Source organism: Python bivittatus, unplaced genomic scaffold (assembly GCF_059951505.1).
Source record: "Python bivittatus isolate LINGU-HERP-01145 unplaced genomic scaffold, Pbiv_v1 ctg000430_np1212, whole genome shotgun sequence".
Taxonomy (NCBI): domain Eukaryota; kingdom Metazoa; phylum Chordata; class Lepidosauria; order Squamata; family Pythonidae; genus Python; species Python bivittatus.
Genome location: NW_028277071.1, coordinates 4,760,001 through 4,775,083, shown reverse-complemented (window position 1 = coordinate 4,775,083; position 15,083 = coordinate 4,760,001). Strand labels below are relative to the sequence as shown.

General features: G+C 41.0%; 2 protein-coding genes across 2 annotated transcripts in view; one reads left to right on the top strand and one right to left on the bottom strand.

Annotated features, from left to right (window-relative positions):
• Nucleotides 1-11,963, top strand: part of ADCY4 (adenylate cyclase 4) — a 51,903-nt gene extending 39,940 nt beyond the window's left edge. The window contains 9 exon segments of the mRNA XM_025171288.2: nt 79-263; nt 2,584-2,668; nt 3,959-4,117; nt 4,746-4,895; nt 6,383-6,490; nt 7,215-7,329; nt 7,852-7,976; nt 10,045-10,167; nt 10,169-11,963. Of these exon segments, the coding sequence (XP_025027056.2) occupies nt 79-263; nt 2,584-2,668; nt 3,959-4,117; nt 4,746-4,895; nt 6,383-6,490; nt 7,215-7,329; nt 7,852-7,976; nt 10,045-10,167; nt 10,169-10,192 (1,074 nt within the window). The 3' untranslated portion in view covers nt 10,193-11,963.
• A 99-nt stretch (nt 11,964-12,062) lies between these two features.
• LTB4R (leukotriene B4 receptor) overlaps nt 12,063-15,083 on the bottom strand; it is a 9,131-nt gene continuing 6,110 nt past the window's right edge. The window contains exon 2 of the mRNA XM_007435387.3: nt 12,063-15,083. This exon is cut by the window's right edge and continues 143 nt beyond it. Coding sequence (XP_007435449.2) covers nt 14,111-15,083 — 973 coding nt within the window. The 3' untranslated portion in view covers nt 12,063-14,110.

Sequence of the window (15,083 nt, the reverse complement as noted above, 5' to 3'; positions counted from 1 at the left end):
TCCATGAAACTCACCACACAGCTTCTCTTCTTCCTCCTCCTGTTTTCTCTCTCTCTGTCTCTCTTTCTTCTGCCTCAGTATTATATCTACTGCTGTGTCCTGGGATTCCTCTCGTGTTCCCTCTTTCTCCACATGAACTTCGAGCTCAAGTTGACCATGCTGATACTGTGCCTCGTTGTCTACAATGTGCTGTTTCTTCACACCCATTCATGGCTCTCTGACTGCTATGTCTCTCAGCTCTACCGTAACCAGACTGCACTCAGGTAATTAGCCCTCGTGGAACATATAATCTTTTCCCAGAATAAAAGCAGAAGTAAAGACTACCAGTTATCCTTCTATTAGTTTTCTCTCCTTTGCTAAGTTGGATGGACTCCTGTTTTAATGCACCATGATATAAATGATGCAGAAAAGAATAACAAAAATGTTCAAGGGGCTGTAGCAACTTCCTTCCAATGGTATCACTACCACCACAACCACCACCACCAATGTAAAACCTAGTTACAGGAGGACTATTATGCTTTGGGAGATGTTTAAAGATTATGCCTGTACTTTTGTGGCTTTAAACGGAAGATTAGATCAATGCTCAGATATCAGTTGAGGCCATTATCTCTGAAGGCTTCATAGAAGGTCCTGGTCCAAAGAAGAGTATCTTGAATACCCATTGCTGGAAGGTAACAACATAGGTTTGTTGGCTTATGGTCTGTTTAAGGGCTTCCCCAAAACATCTGGCTAGAGAATCATTGGAAATCTGATTCTAGCTTAGAAGGGCCTTCTTGGGTTCCTACATTTTGAGGAGTACTGTAGAACTGAAGCAAATACTCTTGAGATTATGTGATTTTGATGGTTTCTTCTGGATGTTCATCTTGCATGATGTTGAAGGAAGCATACCATCACATCCAAGAATTTAATTGCCTTACAGTAAACATTTTGGCGATGCTTGTTACTTTGATATCAAAAGCTTCTAGCAGACATGGATCACCTAAACTTGATCTCAGTGAGGAACAAATTCAGATGACCAGGAGCTACTTAGATGTTTAATCTCAGATGGTTTTAGCCGTAGCTTGTGGGGTTGACCTTATGCTAGATGTTCTTACTTTGTTATTTCTTAGATGAGAATTAAGGGAAATAATAGTCCTTAAATATATTATTTGTTCCACACCTGGAAAGCTAATGAGCCTGATTCAGAGCCTCAAGCTATTGTAGATTGGAATAGTTTTAACATTACTGATTGTTATGGCTCATAAAATGGCAAAAAATACATATTTTTGTGCTGTTTTTCTAACAAACAAACAAAAAAACAACCCCCCCCCCAAGTTTCCAAGAGAAAGGACATGTGTACAAACAAAAATGAAACTGACACAGGGCAGAAATATTTCGATCCATCTGGCCCTCAAATACATAAAAAGGAGAAGTACAATCTTTTCTGTAGAATGGCCTATCTAAATTAAAGAACCACAAATCTCAGCCAGAGACCATTTTCCCCCCTGTCTTTCACAGGAACTATGTGAGTTCTGCTAAAAATGACAGGGAGTGAAGGCTATATCACCTTGACTGATGGGTGCCTATGGGTCTTTTTGTTTCCAAAAGATTACCGTGCATATTGGAGTGATGAAATGGTTCTTGGTTCCTCTATCTTTCTTATTGCAATAATTCAGTGTTTCATTGTATTACTTGGCAGTGAAAGGGATTTGGGTGTCCTTGTTGACCACAAGTTAAACATGAGCCAGCAGTGTGATGCAGTTGCTAAAAAGGCAAATGCTATCTCAGAGTGCATTTACAGGAGCATAGAGTCCAGATCACAGGAAGCCATTGTTCCAGCTTTAGTCTGCTCTGGCCAGATCCTGTTTGGAATACTGTGTCTAATTCTGGGTATGTTTAAGGGCGATGACTAAAGGGTTATATGATGGCAGTCTTCAGCTATCTGAAGGACTGTCAAACAGAAGAGGGAGTAGACTTAGAGTACCAGAGAGCAGGAGCAGAACCAATGGGTTAAAAGTACAAGGAAGAGGTTTAGGCTAAATATCAGGAGTTCTCTTCACTAAAGGTCTTCAAATCAGAGCCTAGATGGCCATTGGCCAGAGATGCTCTAGAAAATTCTGCACTGAACAGGAAGTCGGTCTAGATGACTTTTATGGTACCATCCAAGACTGTGATTCTATGATCCCCTGACCACAGGATGGTCAGATGACCATACAGTTTTATGTGGTTAGGGGATAATTGTAAAAGAGATGGAGGAAGACAAGGAAAGAAACAGTGCAGAAAGAGCCATGTTAAAGCTTTTACAAAAGAAAACAAGAACTACTGGCCACTGAAAAAGTATGGTCTTTTCTCCATCATCTTCCATTTGCCTTTGGTCCTCCCATCAAATAAGGCAAAACTGAACAGGAGGCAATTTTTAACACAGCACTAGTCTGAATAAGGACCCAGCTTGTTTAGAAATGACTCCCCTTTACTCCAAGGAAAGATTGCCTGAGGGGAACAAATTGTATTGCAACTCCAGAAGAACATATTCTGTTCCAGAAGGTCACTCCAGGGGAATGGACCAGGAGTGATGCTCTGTTTTCTTTAACTCCATCCTTGCAGGCCTGGGGTGCTGAAGGAGCCCAAGATGATGGGAGCATTCTCGTTCTTCGTCTTCTTCTTCACCCTCTTGGGTCTGGCTAGGCAGGTAATTTTCTTCCAGTTCCCACTTTAATTAAGCTTGTGAGAGCTTCCTTTTTGTTCAATGCCCCTCATGTCCCATAAGCTTAGAGTTGGGTGACAAACCCATGCTTGCGTCGGTACTGCCAGGAAGTTCTCCTCTATTACAGATTAGAAATGGGGCAAGTTCTGTATTGCACCTGTGAAATGCATCTTAGGGAAGTTGGTCTGGCTCAAATTGCAATGCAAATTTCCCAACACTCTTTCAAGGTCACCTACTTACATCCTGCCTCTCTTTCCTCTTTGTGGTTTGAGGCTTCACAAATCTTTTCAAATGCTTATTCAGTAGAATTCAAAAAGCTGTTTAATGTGGTTAAAGTGGCTGTGTGTTTTACAGGAATCTGGCTTTGCTCTTGGCAGTTGTGAATGGGAGAATTTTCACCCAGATCGTAGCTGATTTGGTGAAAAATAGAGCACAGGAGAAAGAATATTCCATGTGTGATCAAGTGTAAAAATTGGTTTATAAAAATACAAAGTTCTTAAGGTAGTTTTTCCTGGAACTCAGGCTGGTACCTCATTGGAAAAAAACATAATTCAAACCCCTGGTTTTTTCCGTGTAATCATTTTACTACTTAATAAAAACCACAAGTTCACCATATTATATACCACATTCACAGTACATGCCACATTGATGCAGCCTTATCTTGCTCTGGGGGCTTCTTCTCTGACACGAAGCCTTGAAAAGAGATAGAAGAGAATTGAAAAATGTTTCCATTTGATGCAGTGGGGCCTTTTTTCCCCATGCAAAAAGCTGGCATGGGAACCTCTGGATCTAGACTGCAGCCAGGGCAAAGAATGTCTCCCTATACTGTCCTCCAGACTCACATATTCAGAGCCTCGAGTTTTATTTGGCTTATACTGCATTTTATGTTAGTAGCTGATATAAACATTATATGAAAGACACTGCATTTCCTCCTGTGTTTGATTTTGAATTATTGGGAAGAGCTTATATGTCTATATTAAGAGTCACAGTACTTTTATGGAACTCATTTGATCACCACAAGCAGACTTTCTATGGAGAGTTTCAACCCTTCTTCTTTTTTAATGACCTCAGATTATTTGTGGAGCAGAGGGGGGATATGTGGTTTAAGTCCCTACATTCCAGGAGCACATGAGGTTTGAGAACTTTCTTATAACTTCCAAGAGTTTGTGACTTGATATACTCCATTCTTAAAATTGTTGGATAATGCATATTATTTATTCAGTGCTTTACAGAAGAGAAGATTCTCACTGCACAATCTAATCTTCTTGCTCTCAGAATGAGTATTACTGCCGCTTAGATTTTCTCTGGAAGAAGAAGTTCAAGAAAGAACGTGAAGAGATTGAAACCATGGAGAACCTCAACCGGGTCCTGCTGGAAAACGTTCTCCCAGCTGATGTAGCTCAGCAGTTCATTCGCCAGAACCGACGCAATACGGTGAGCCTTGAAGCTTGATATCCAGAGGTGAGGCCAGAGAGGGAGGTGAGGCCAAACCACATCTGACCCAGTGCTACCTGGTCAGGTTCTTGATACAGGGCCAACATAGATTGGAGGGGCTGGAAGGAAGATGGCAGGAAGGAAGATTTTGCTCATCTATCAGAATTTTATCTGTCTTGCTGGGAAACCAATCCATCTAGGAGTTGGCTGCCAAGGTTTGGCCCTTGTATTCAGTTGCAGAGACAAAATAGAAATCTTGTTGGTAGGCTACCCATCCTGCTGTTCAGCATTTTCCCAACCTGAACTGGTGAAGGTAGCTTCCTGGACTTCTCTGCTGCCATGACAGCCATGAGACTGTCCCAGAACATCACAGCCCAACATATATTAAAAGTTAATATATGTTAACATACTCTCAATTTGGTTTTGGGGGTAGGACAACCATATCCAAAGAGCTGGAACAACTGTGTTGCAATGGTTAAGCCACCTTTCCTGATCTTCCAGGAAGATGACTGTTGAAGACTCTTTCCTGTCCCTCTGTTTTTAGGAAGTAGAGTTTGAGTATCTTTGGTATGGGATTTTAAGGGTTATGATTGCAAAATTTGGATGATCTTCACTCTTTCTCTGCCAGCAGGATCTTTATCACCAGTCTTATGACTGTGTCTGTGTTCTCTTCGCTTCTATCCCGGACTTCAAAGAATTTTATTCTGAATCCAACGTTAACCATGAAGGACTTGAATGTCTTCGACTGCTCAACGAGATCATTGCTGACTTTGATGAGGTACTGGAAAATATGTGGGTGTATGTGTGTGTGTGTGTGTATAATCATATATCTTTCTTCTCTGTGTATGTGTGTGCATATATACCCACATACATGTAACTAAATATATACACTTGCAGGATTTTTTTCCTGCTTTCCAACAGTTCTCAACTGTTCACACTTATAAAAATGTCAGTAAAACATTAAACAGTAAAAAGTCCCAATGAAGCAAAGATCAGAATACATAAAACACATCTTATTTTAGCAAAAATTCCATACAAAATGCAATAAAATGTGAAAATTAAATTAAATACAGATGGATGCAGAGAGGAGATGGGACAGATTTATGAACAAGCAAAAGAAGATCCTGGCTCCATTCCATCCACCAACAGAAATCCCTCTCAATTGCTTTTTTCCTCCAGTTCACATAAAAAACTGTTTACAGATCTGTGCAGCTTAAACTTAATACGTTTTCTCTTCCTTACACTGGCCTCTTCCTTTCTTAAGACAGAGAAGTCGTCATATAGCCAATCAGAGTTAATCATGCATAAGGGAAAACTGTGCTTATGGGCAATGCCCTCACTCTAAATAAGTGGGGTTTGCCCTAATCTAATCAAAGCTAGTAGGTGTCATGACAGCTCTGTTTATTTCTAGGAAGTAGAAAGCTTAAACAAATAAATAATACCTAAGGGACCAAACATCAGCCAATCACAGCCAGCTGCCAATGATCATTAAAAGCACGAGCAGGCCACCTTTTAGATCATCAAGGGTCACAGTTAACATTTGGGAGGGACTGAGGGCCAAAAGTTTGCTGGAGCCACTTCACAATCTGGAATTTGAAGGGAGAATTTTTGGAGGGGGAGGAGCAGGGATTTTTTTTATTGTGATATTTGTTTTGGGCTTAAACTGTAATTTTCATCTGTTTCCTATGTCAGAATAGTGGAAACTGTGTTCCAGCAATGATGATCAGAGAAGGTTCTAAAGGCCTCACAAAGATGGCTTTTAGCCCCTGATTTAAAAAAAAAAAAAGATGTAGGATAATGATGGGATTTAAGGAATCTATGATCTGGAGAAAATTTAGCACAATACTAGGTTAGGAAGTAGAAACACTCCATGATTAGTATCAAATGGATAGAGTAAGCATACATTCAGGATGAAAAGAAGATGGGGAGGTAGAAATGTACTAGGCTAAAAAAATTAAAGAGGGCCAGACAGTGCATTAAGAAAACTGGTATAGTACAGTCCTTCAACTGATCTAATTGGATGATCTATACAATTGTCGGAATGGTCATGTCACTCTTAGAGTTGTAAGAAACATCCATGCTTGGAGATGGCCTGATTGGACCATCATCATAATTCAGACTCGTGCTGTAAATTCCCCGAGTGTATCTGACTAAATACCTTTCAGAGAAAAATGCTAGGCTAGATAAAAGATTGGTGTCATTTTGCAAGAAGGTCTTCGCTTTTGAACTATCAGAACAAACAATTTCCTGTCTGTCTTTTAACAGCTTCTTCTAAAACCCAAGTTCAGCGGGGTTGAGAAGATCAAAACCATTGGCAGCACTTACATGGCAGCTACTGGCTTAAATGTGGCAGCTGGCCAGGATAACCAACAGGTGATGTCTTCCTTCAGGGTGACGCTACTCATCCCAAATCTATCAGTGGGACTGAGATTTAATGTCATGTTTCCAACAGATGTGTGCCCACATTAGCTTCTTGAAGGCCACAGTATTGATGCTTATTAGTTATATCTTTTTTTGTATGAATTGTTTGTGACTACAGGATCCTTTAATTTTGGAATTGTTCCATAATTTTGCTCTTCAGGATCATGCTATGTGTGTGTGTAAGAGTATATGCACATGAATGGGATGTGTATGGTAAAGAATCTGTAGAGGGCAGAGGGAATGGTCTTGAGGAACAGGAGGAACAACTGTTACCAAAGCAAGGGTGAGATAAGAGGTGGCTGAGTCCAGAGCAGGAATGTAACATGAATAAACGTCTCAGACTGGTCCCTCCCTAGTTCCCATGAAGAACATGAAGATAAATGGGGGGGGGGGAGCTTATTCAGACTTGCAAGATTCTGTTACTATACCATTACAATAAAAGTAGTACTAACCTACATGGCAATGGTTTCCTAGTCTGATCTTTGAAGGGCTGACTTTGGCTTTGCAGTAGGAGAATAAGGGGAAAAGACACCTTTATTACTTTTACTACTTGATCAATTTGTGCTAAGTCAGTTTCCTCCTAATACTTACATTTGTGTTTCTTTGCCCCTATTTTTTGCATTCTCTGTCCATTGGCTTGGGCTGATATATCTATCTTCATGGATGATTTGTGTAGGACACTGAACGGAGCTATACCCACCTGGGAACCATGGTGGAGTTTGCCATGGCTTTGGTGGCCAAGTTGGACATTATCAACAAGCACTCTTTCAACACTTTCAAACTCCGTGTGGGTGAGTGTTAGTAAACTGAGCACGAGCTAAGAAAATTCCTCCCTGAAACTTACTTTGGCTATGAATTCATGATATGATGAAAATAGACCTTATACTGTATTTTTAGAGAAAAAGGGGAGCTGGTGTCCAAATCTAATTATTTCCCTTCCAGGCTAAGCTATGAATAATGCTGGTACTTGCTCAACACTAACTGGCTTTTTAATTTTCAGCTTTACAACTTTTTTTAAGTCCTGTGTTACAATTGAATGAATAAAGTTTTAAAAATTCACATGGTGCAGTATGGGAGCTTCCTCTTCAAAGCATAGAAATGGCAGAAAGCCCAGATTCTTGGATCAGTGTTTGGATTGCTGATGTTCATGCCTATCCATTCATTTTATGAAACATATTGATGAAGGAGATAGTGACACGAACATGAGAAGGGAATTGAACATAAAGAACTCATATGAACTTTTGACCTACTACTACTTGTATCCTTGCTTAATTCAATCAATCACCACTGTTAAGCTCTGGAAACTTTTGCAGGTATAAATCATGGACCAGTTGTGGCTGGGGTCATTGGAGCCCAGAAACCTCAATATGACATTTGGGGAAACACTGTGAATGTAGCCAGTCGAATGGAGAGCACAGGAGTTCTGGGGAAGATACAGGTAGATACAGAACCTTCCTGCCTGCATGGTCTCCTTTCTCTGTTTTGTGTCCTAGCACTCCTGATTCTATCTTTGCAACCATCCAACAGATTTAAATGAAATAAACCTATAGAAAATACAACCCAACTTGGAAGTTTCTGAAAAGAACATCAGTCATGGTTCTTCCTCATGACATAACGTGGAAAGACAGTGCCTTTCTCTTTGTTCCTGGAATTCATACAACAAGGGATGGGAGATGAAGTCCTGCATGTGTTTTTCCCAGACACCTGGCTGAACACTGTTGGAGACAGGAGGCCAGGCTATTGAAAATGTCTATCAGAGAAATGGTGATAGAAAAATGATCTTGTTCTCCCTATCCTAAATCCACTACTGCTGGAGCTTGCTTGTAGTAAGTGCAGTAAAACCTGGTGGAAGGATTTTTTTTCACCCTATTGACAGATTTACCCATTCATTTTTTGTTTTGTTTTGCTTGCTTGTTTTGGAGTTCTTGGTGCTCTCTGAGCTTGGTTGTTTGCTTACAGACATTTCATTACCCAACTAGGTGACATCATCAGTGCCACGCTCAAAGAACACCAAGAACTCCACAGTTCAACCCTGAGCTACAGATATTCTGTTCTATTAGAATTTATTGTTTGTATACAACTTGTTGGGGCTTGCACAGAACATTCTCCTAGATATGGATTTTTGTGCAATTTCCCCCAAAATATGCTCAGCTTGTATATGGCTTTTCCCTAAAGTAAACATTTTAATGTAGCTTTTTGCAATTTTCCCTTTATTCAATGCTTTTGGTTCAGGGTTTCTGAGCTGAATGCCAATAGATACCAGGAATGTTATGCCTGTTCACACTGTGGCAAATTGCATCAAGGTGGACCACATCATTTGTCTAGGAGAGAAAATAATCTATGCCTGATTTCTCTGACATGCCTATTAAGAGTCACACACCCTCCTGAAATCACATATCAACGCCAGGGCAGTTCCAGTTGTCTCCTGGCCTTGTTTGTGGCCTTTGTTCATTTTTGCTGTAGCTCCAAATCAGAACGGTGTCAATTCCTTGCCATCATTTGACATCCTGCACAATAACGTAGATTCACTGTAGTTCTGGGGGCACTTGCGGATGAACTGAAGGCTGTTTACCACACACCTGTGTTCATGCTTGCAAATGGTAGAGGACATGCAGAGAAAATATCGCAAGATGGTCCACCTTTCAATCCAGATGAGAAAAATATCTTTAGGAAAGTACCCCCCCACCCCAAAGAGATACATCTTCTGCAGAAAAAAATATGCCATGTTTCCAGTCTTGTACGGGGAAGACAAAAGAAGGACCTTGTCTGAAATGCATTGGAAGTATTTTCATTAATAATTTTAACAGTGTACCTAACACCCACACATCCAATACTTCCCCTTCCCTTTTTCATTCAACTCTAATTTAAACCAACAACAATATATTTATATCTCTCTTTGGTTGTCTTTGAAATCACAGTACAGCCACAATCAATCTCTTGATGGTCATGGGGCTGCCCTTCATTTTGGGGAGAGGGCAAAACCTTCAGCGATGATTCTGCATTATACATCAAGCGCAGGTCATGATTTTCCATTTTGATCCTACTTTTGGGGACTGTGCTGCTGAAATTCAGTAGGATGAGGTCAGAGGGGTTCTTGGGACTGCAGAAAAAGAATGCAAGGGCCATCTATGGCTCGGGGACCAAAGAGTTACCTGCCCCATCCCATCCCACCATAACAAATCAATTTAATTCTACATTAGCTTCACCTTGCTTAATCTGATTGAAACCAACCCAACAAAGAGAACAGCTATGTGGATTATTGTTCTAGGTAATATTTGGAATGCTGAGCCCCCTTTCATTTTTCTGTTAAGGCACTTCAGCTGAAACTTCTGAAAACTTCTTGGGCCAAAGAAAATCCAAACTATATTCTCTCATTAATAAAATGTTATGCTATTCATTTGGAAGAGGAATAGTAAACAAATGTTAAAACTGGGGAACGAGAAAGGACAAAAATAGCTGTAGATTTATCAACCCCCTTTTTACGCTCTCCTTTTTTCTTCTCATAGGTCACAGAAGAAACAGCTAAAGCTTTGGAGACATTAGGCTACACTTGCACCCTTCGTGGGGTTATCAAGGTGAAGGGCAAAGGTGAACTGAGAACTTACTTTGTCTGTACGGAAACGGCCCGCTCTTGCTCCCAAGCACCGATGTTGAGCTAAATCTTTTGGAATGAAACTAAGACACTTGAGAGCTGGAATTCTCAGTGAAGAGTTGCAGACTGTTCCTCCTGGCACTTGGGGGCAGCAGGTGGCTTATTTTAATAGAGCCTTCTAGTTCTGTAGGAAGAGGCACTCACAGTGGGAATAGGGAGAAAGAGAGCCTAAGGAGGCACCGTTTTGTCTTATATGAGAAAGCCTCTATCTCCATCACCACAGCAAACCCCTGTTTTCCTGTAATTGCAAGGTTGAAATCTGAGCATTTGGTCTTGGTCTTGAGAAGACCAGATAGAGCTTTCTCCTGATCTGCAGAAAGAAGGCTGCAATTCTCCAGTCAACTTGGAGGCGATGGACCGTCCTTTGAGGAACTTCAGTGTTCAGTGTGTTTACTCAGTTGTAATGCTTGATCATGACTCATTCACACCATTCTTTCAATCTGGTCTGTACTGATCTTACCAAACCCCAACCATCATGTCCAGAAGACCTTAAGTCCAACCTGCTCTCAAACAAAACTGAGGCTTGACTTCATAGAGCCTCTGAAGATTGAGAGCATGAGATTGGTAATGTTGTTGGTTGTGCAGATATCTCAACAGGCAGGTCATATCTAGAGTTAAGGATAATTTGAGAATGAGGGCAATAGAGAAGTCATTTTACTGGTACTACCGGAGCTTTCTTTAGTTGCATAGGGCTAGTTGGGTATTGACTCTCTCAGATATATCTGATGGAAATAAGTTAAGTTGTCAACAGAAAATGCTACCATTTCCTGCCATACTTTCTAGGCCATCTTCCTGCCTGATGGTCCATCTCCACTTCTTCTTTCCGTTGTGGTTTAAGTGTTTTGCAATGCTGGCACATGCTCTGCCAGGCCAAGTTTAAAAGCAGGTTTTCATGTAGTTAAAGGAGCTGAACAGTTAAGGGGATCTCCTCCCTCCCAATCTCCCTCTCCCTCTTTCTCTCTCTCTCCCTCCCTCTCTCTCTCTCTCCCTCTCTCTCTCTCTCTCTCCCTCTCCCTCTCCCTCTCCCTCTCCCTCTCCCTCTCCCTCTCTCTCTCTCTCTCCCTCTCCCTCTCCCTCTCCCTCTTCTTAGTCACTGAACTCATGCCTGTCAATGTAGATTTGGGAAAAAGGGATAGCAAATGGGTTATAAAAAAAAAATTGCAGCATAAACTTTACAAGAAGGTCAGCAGATGGCACTGAGATTTAATCTCTGCATTGTGATTTTAAAACAGGAATGGAAAACCCATGGTTTTCCTCCAGGTGTTAATCTACAACTTCCAGCATCTCTTAGCCAATGGTGACAGGAAAACCTGGGGAAAGTATTGCCAGACAGTTGAGAGGTGCAACATTCAACACTTCCTACCTTTCTTCCCTAAAATATTTCATTTAATAAGTTAGGCCCATTCTGGGCATTAGAAAACTTTTCCTCCCACATTGCTGAGCTCATCCCTTGCTTTGGGGTTGTCCTGACTACAACAGGAGTAATGATTCCATGAAATCCTCTTAGCTGAGATTTCCAGTAATAGTAGCACGATAAGTAAATGCAAAGGCTTGGTTGAAATCCTTTGTAAGTTTGCAAGGATTTGTGGCATGCAATATCTTCTGCTGATGTAAAAGGAGGCCTTGCCAGAAGAAAGGTTTCTCTTTTCTGGTAGCTCTCTCTGTGTGTGTATCTGTGTGTGTGTGTATAAGAAAGCTCCCCTTAACAACCAAAGCTGGCATATTTAAATTCTTGCAAAAATAAACAGTGTTATCTATTTTATTTGCACATCATTAAGTCTCCCAAGGATTTATTTGGTTGATTTTGTGTCCCTCTTTTTGCTTAACATTTGCACGGCTGCAAACATTTCTTTTTTCTTTTTTTTTCCAATAATTTTATTAAACATTTTAGATAAAACAATAAAAGAATACAAGTGAAAAAAGGGAATAATAATAATAAAAAAAAGTGTAAGGATTGCAAACATTCCTCCTGAGAACTGCAATTCTCTGCCAGTTTTTTCGTTTATTGGCAAGTATATAAAAGCTTCGCCTTTGCCAGAAAAAAGAAAACAACCCTTAAATCCTACATTAAAGAGATACAAATGTGTTATATGAGAACCTGAAGGGTGCCAAAAGAAATACATTCCTGAAAAACTGCTCTGAATTCAATACACCCATGAAACATCTTGTTGTTTCAACAAAGGTTGTCCAGCCTTTGCATGAATTTCTGCTTGCTTCTTACCAGAAAGTTAATTCTGCTGTGACATGCTTCAAACATTCCTTCTGACAATCCTTTCTGATTACACAACCGCAACAGAATTGCTCACCTGCTGATGAAGTTACGCACTGAATCTCTATGAATGTGCATGACTCACACAAAAATCGGGGAGGTGCCAAAATTTTTCCCTTTTTCCCGCCTTTTCAGAAGCTACAAATTGTTAGTGCAGAAACAGATGTCAAATTTCAAAGGGGCCTCTTGCGTTAATTTAGACAGGAAAAGAAATATTTCTCAGCTTTAATAAAATGGGAACGTGCTTCAGGCAAACCTGAGGGCTGTGCAGGGTTTGGAAATCATTTGGAAAGTATGTTTTTCAGTGCACAGGAATGGAAAGAAAGATAAGCCCTAACTGCAACTCTTGAATGCAGCTGTGTCTTTTCCCATGTTTCAGTGCTGTTTATGAGACAGTAGCCCTCAGCCCCTTCCTGAGGACACTAATTTAGGAAGTGGAAAGATGGTAGATCTCGTGGCCTAAACTGATCTGCTCTCCAACCTTTTGGTCTCCTGCCCCTTCACTTCAAAAATTTAAATTACCATTAAGCAAACTTTCCTTTGATCATTGCTAGTCACAACAAGCAAACCAAACGTTTGTATGTGGAAGTCCACCATAAGATCCTGTAACAATGTTGCACATTGAATGCATCCTAAATTCCAAATGCACGTGGTGCCCAACATTCATCACACATTTTAATCATTTGCCCTTGCACCCAGTTCTATGGCCATGTGTTAATTATATATAAATGTTCTTTTTATTGCAATGTAGATATGAAATACAGGTCAAAATGCTGGAATATTCCATTCTCCCACTGGCCATACTGAGGGATAGAATAATGCTTTCTTTTGCAGATATCAGGACTTAAGCCTCTTATGACCCCTCTTTCTCTGGCTGATTGCTTTCTGAAAGAAGCAAATTTCAAACTTCATGGTTTCTCAAAGCTCCTTTTTATCCCTACAAGCATGGATCTATATGGTAAAAAAGTGAAAACACACAGGGCAACAAAATAGTTCAAGAATAGTAACAAAAGTAGTTAAATGGAAGAAGAAAAGAGGGAAGTTTCAGGAGGGAATAGCAGTAAACAAAGCATTAAGCACATATTTCATCTCTCAAGGCAATTGCAAAATGATGCATAAAAACAGGGAGGGGAACTTTCCACAAAAGCTTGTATGAATTGATTTGAGGGGGAAAAAAGAGGAAATTCAGGGTTTCTGTGCATCTAAAAGTGAAACTGGGCAAACCCTGCTCTGGTTTTAGATGTATATATCTTAGAATTAGGGTGGGGACAGACTGTAGACAAGCCTGGTATTGCATGGTTTCTAAATGTTAGCACTTAATGAACACAAAGTCACTGATTCATCTTCTCACATTTTCAGCGAGGGTTTCACGGTGCTTGCAACAATCCTTGGGAACACTTGCTAAACATCATGTTAAATAGTCTGTTCAAGGACAAGTAAAAGAAGTTCATGTTTTAGTCCCTGCAGTTCCATACCAAAAAGTACAACCAAGTTGCAGAATGAAACTAGTGAGAAATGGAACTGCCTACCTCATACAAAAGATCACGGAAGAGGATATAGAGAAAGTTAAGAGAAATCATTTCTTCAGCACTCGAGAAGACCATCAGAAGGCTGACAACAAAACTCTGAATGTTCACATTTGCCCATAGTTTCAAGTTGTGAGCAGCTTCAAAGATTTTCCACCTTCTTGAGCTGATCCACTATCTGTTGGGTTAGTAGACATAGTTAGCAACTCAGGTTTCCCATTATTTAAGGGTTCAGTCTTGACATCTCGGTCCCGGATGGTACCGTGTTTTAGGCTGGACATCTCTGAGGCTGTTCCTTCAAAGAGTTTGGCCATGAAACCCAAACCAGATGATCGGATAAAGGAGCCCCCGCTGAAAGCATAAAGGATGGGGTTGACACTGCTACTGAAGAAAGCAAGAGCCACCAGAATGGGCCTAGCCATCTTCCCCGCTGTTTTAACCTTTGAGGAACCACTCCACAGACCAATCACATCTAAAAGGTTGACAATGTGGTAAGGAAGCCAGAAAAGAGCAAAGGCTACCACAATGAGGCTAATGAGTCGGCTTGTCCGGCGTTTCTGACGGAAACGGGTGTCCTTGAGTCGTTGGCTAATCGTCGCATAGCTGTAGACAACAATAACAAAGGGCAGCAGAAATCCAGTGATGGTTTCAAAGAGGTTGTGGAAGACCAACTCCTTGTCTTCTTTGTGGCACAATGTGCAGTACGCTGTGCCGTTGCGAGTGACCACTTTCCGGTAGACGAGAGAAGGCGCAGCTAAGAAAAGACTCGCTACCCAAATAGCAAAAACCAGAAGCCGGATGGTGCTCCTGGTACGGATTTTCTGTGAGATGAAAGGTTTGGAAACAGCCAGGCAGCGGTCGAGGCTCATGAGGGCAATGAGGTAAACGCTGGCATACATGCTGACCCCACAGATATAATAGCAAATTTGGCAGATGGCCTCACCCATTTCCCATTTCTTGGCACTTAGGAATCGCAGGAATATGGGGGCGGTGAGGAGCACTGCCAGATCAGCAATGGCTAAGTGAAGGATGAGGAGGCAGGTGACTGTTCTTTTGCGGACCCAGCAGATCGCGGTCCACACTACGAAGGCATTGCCA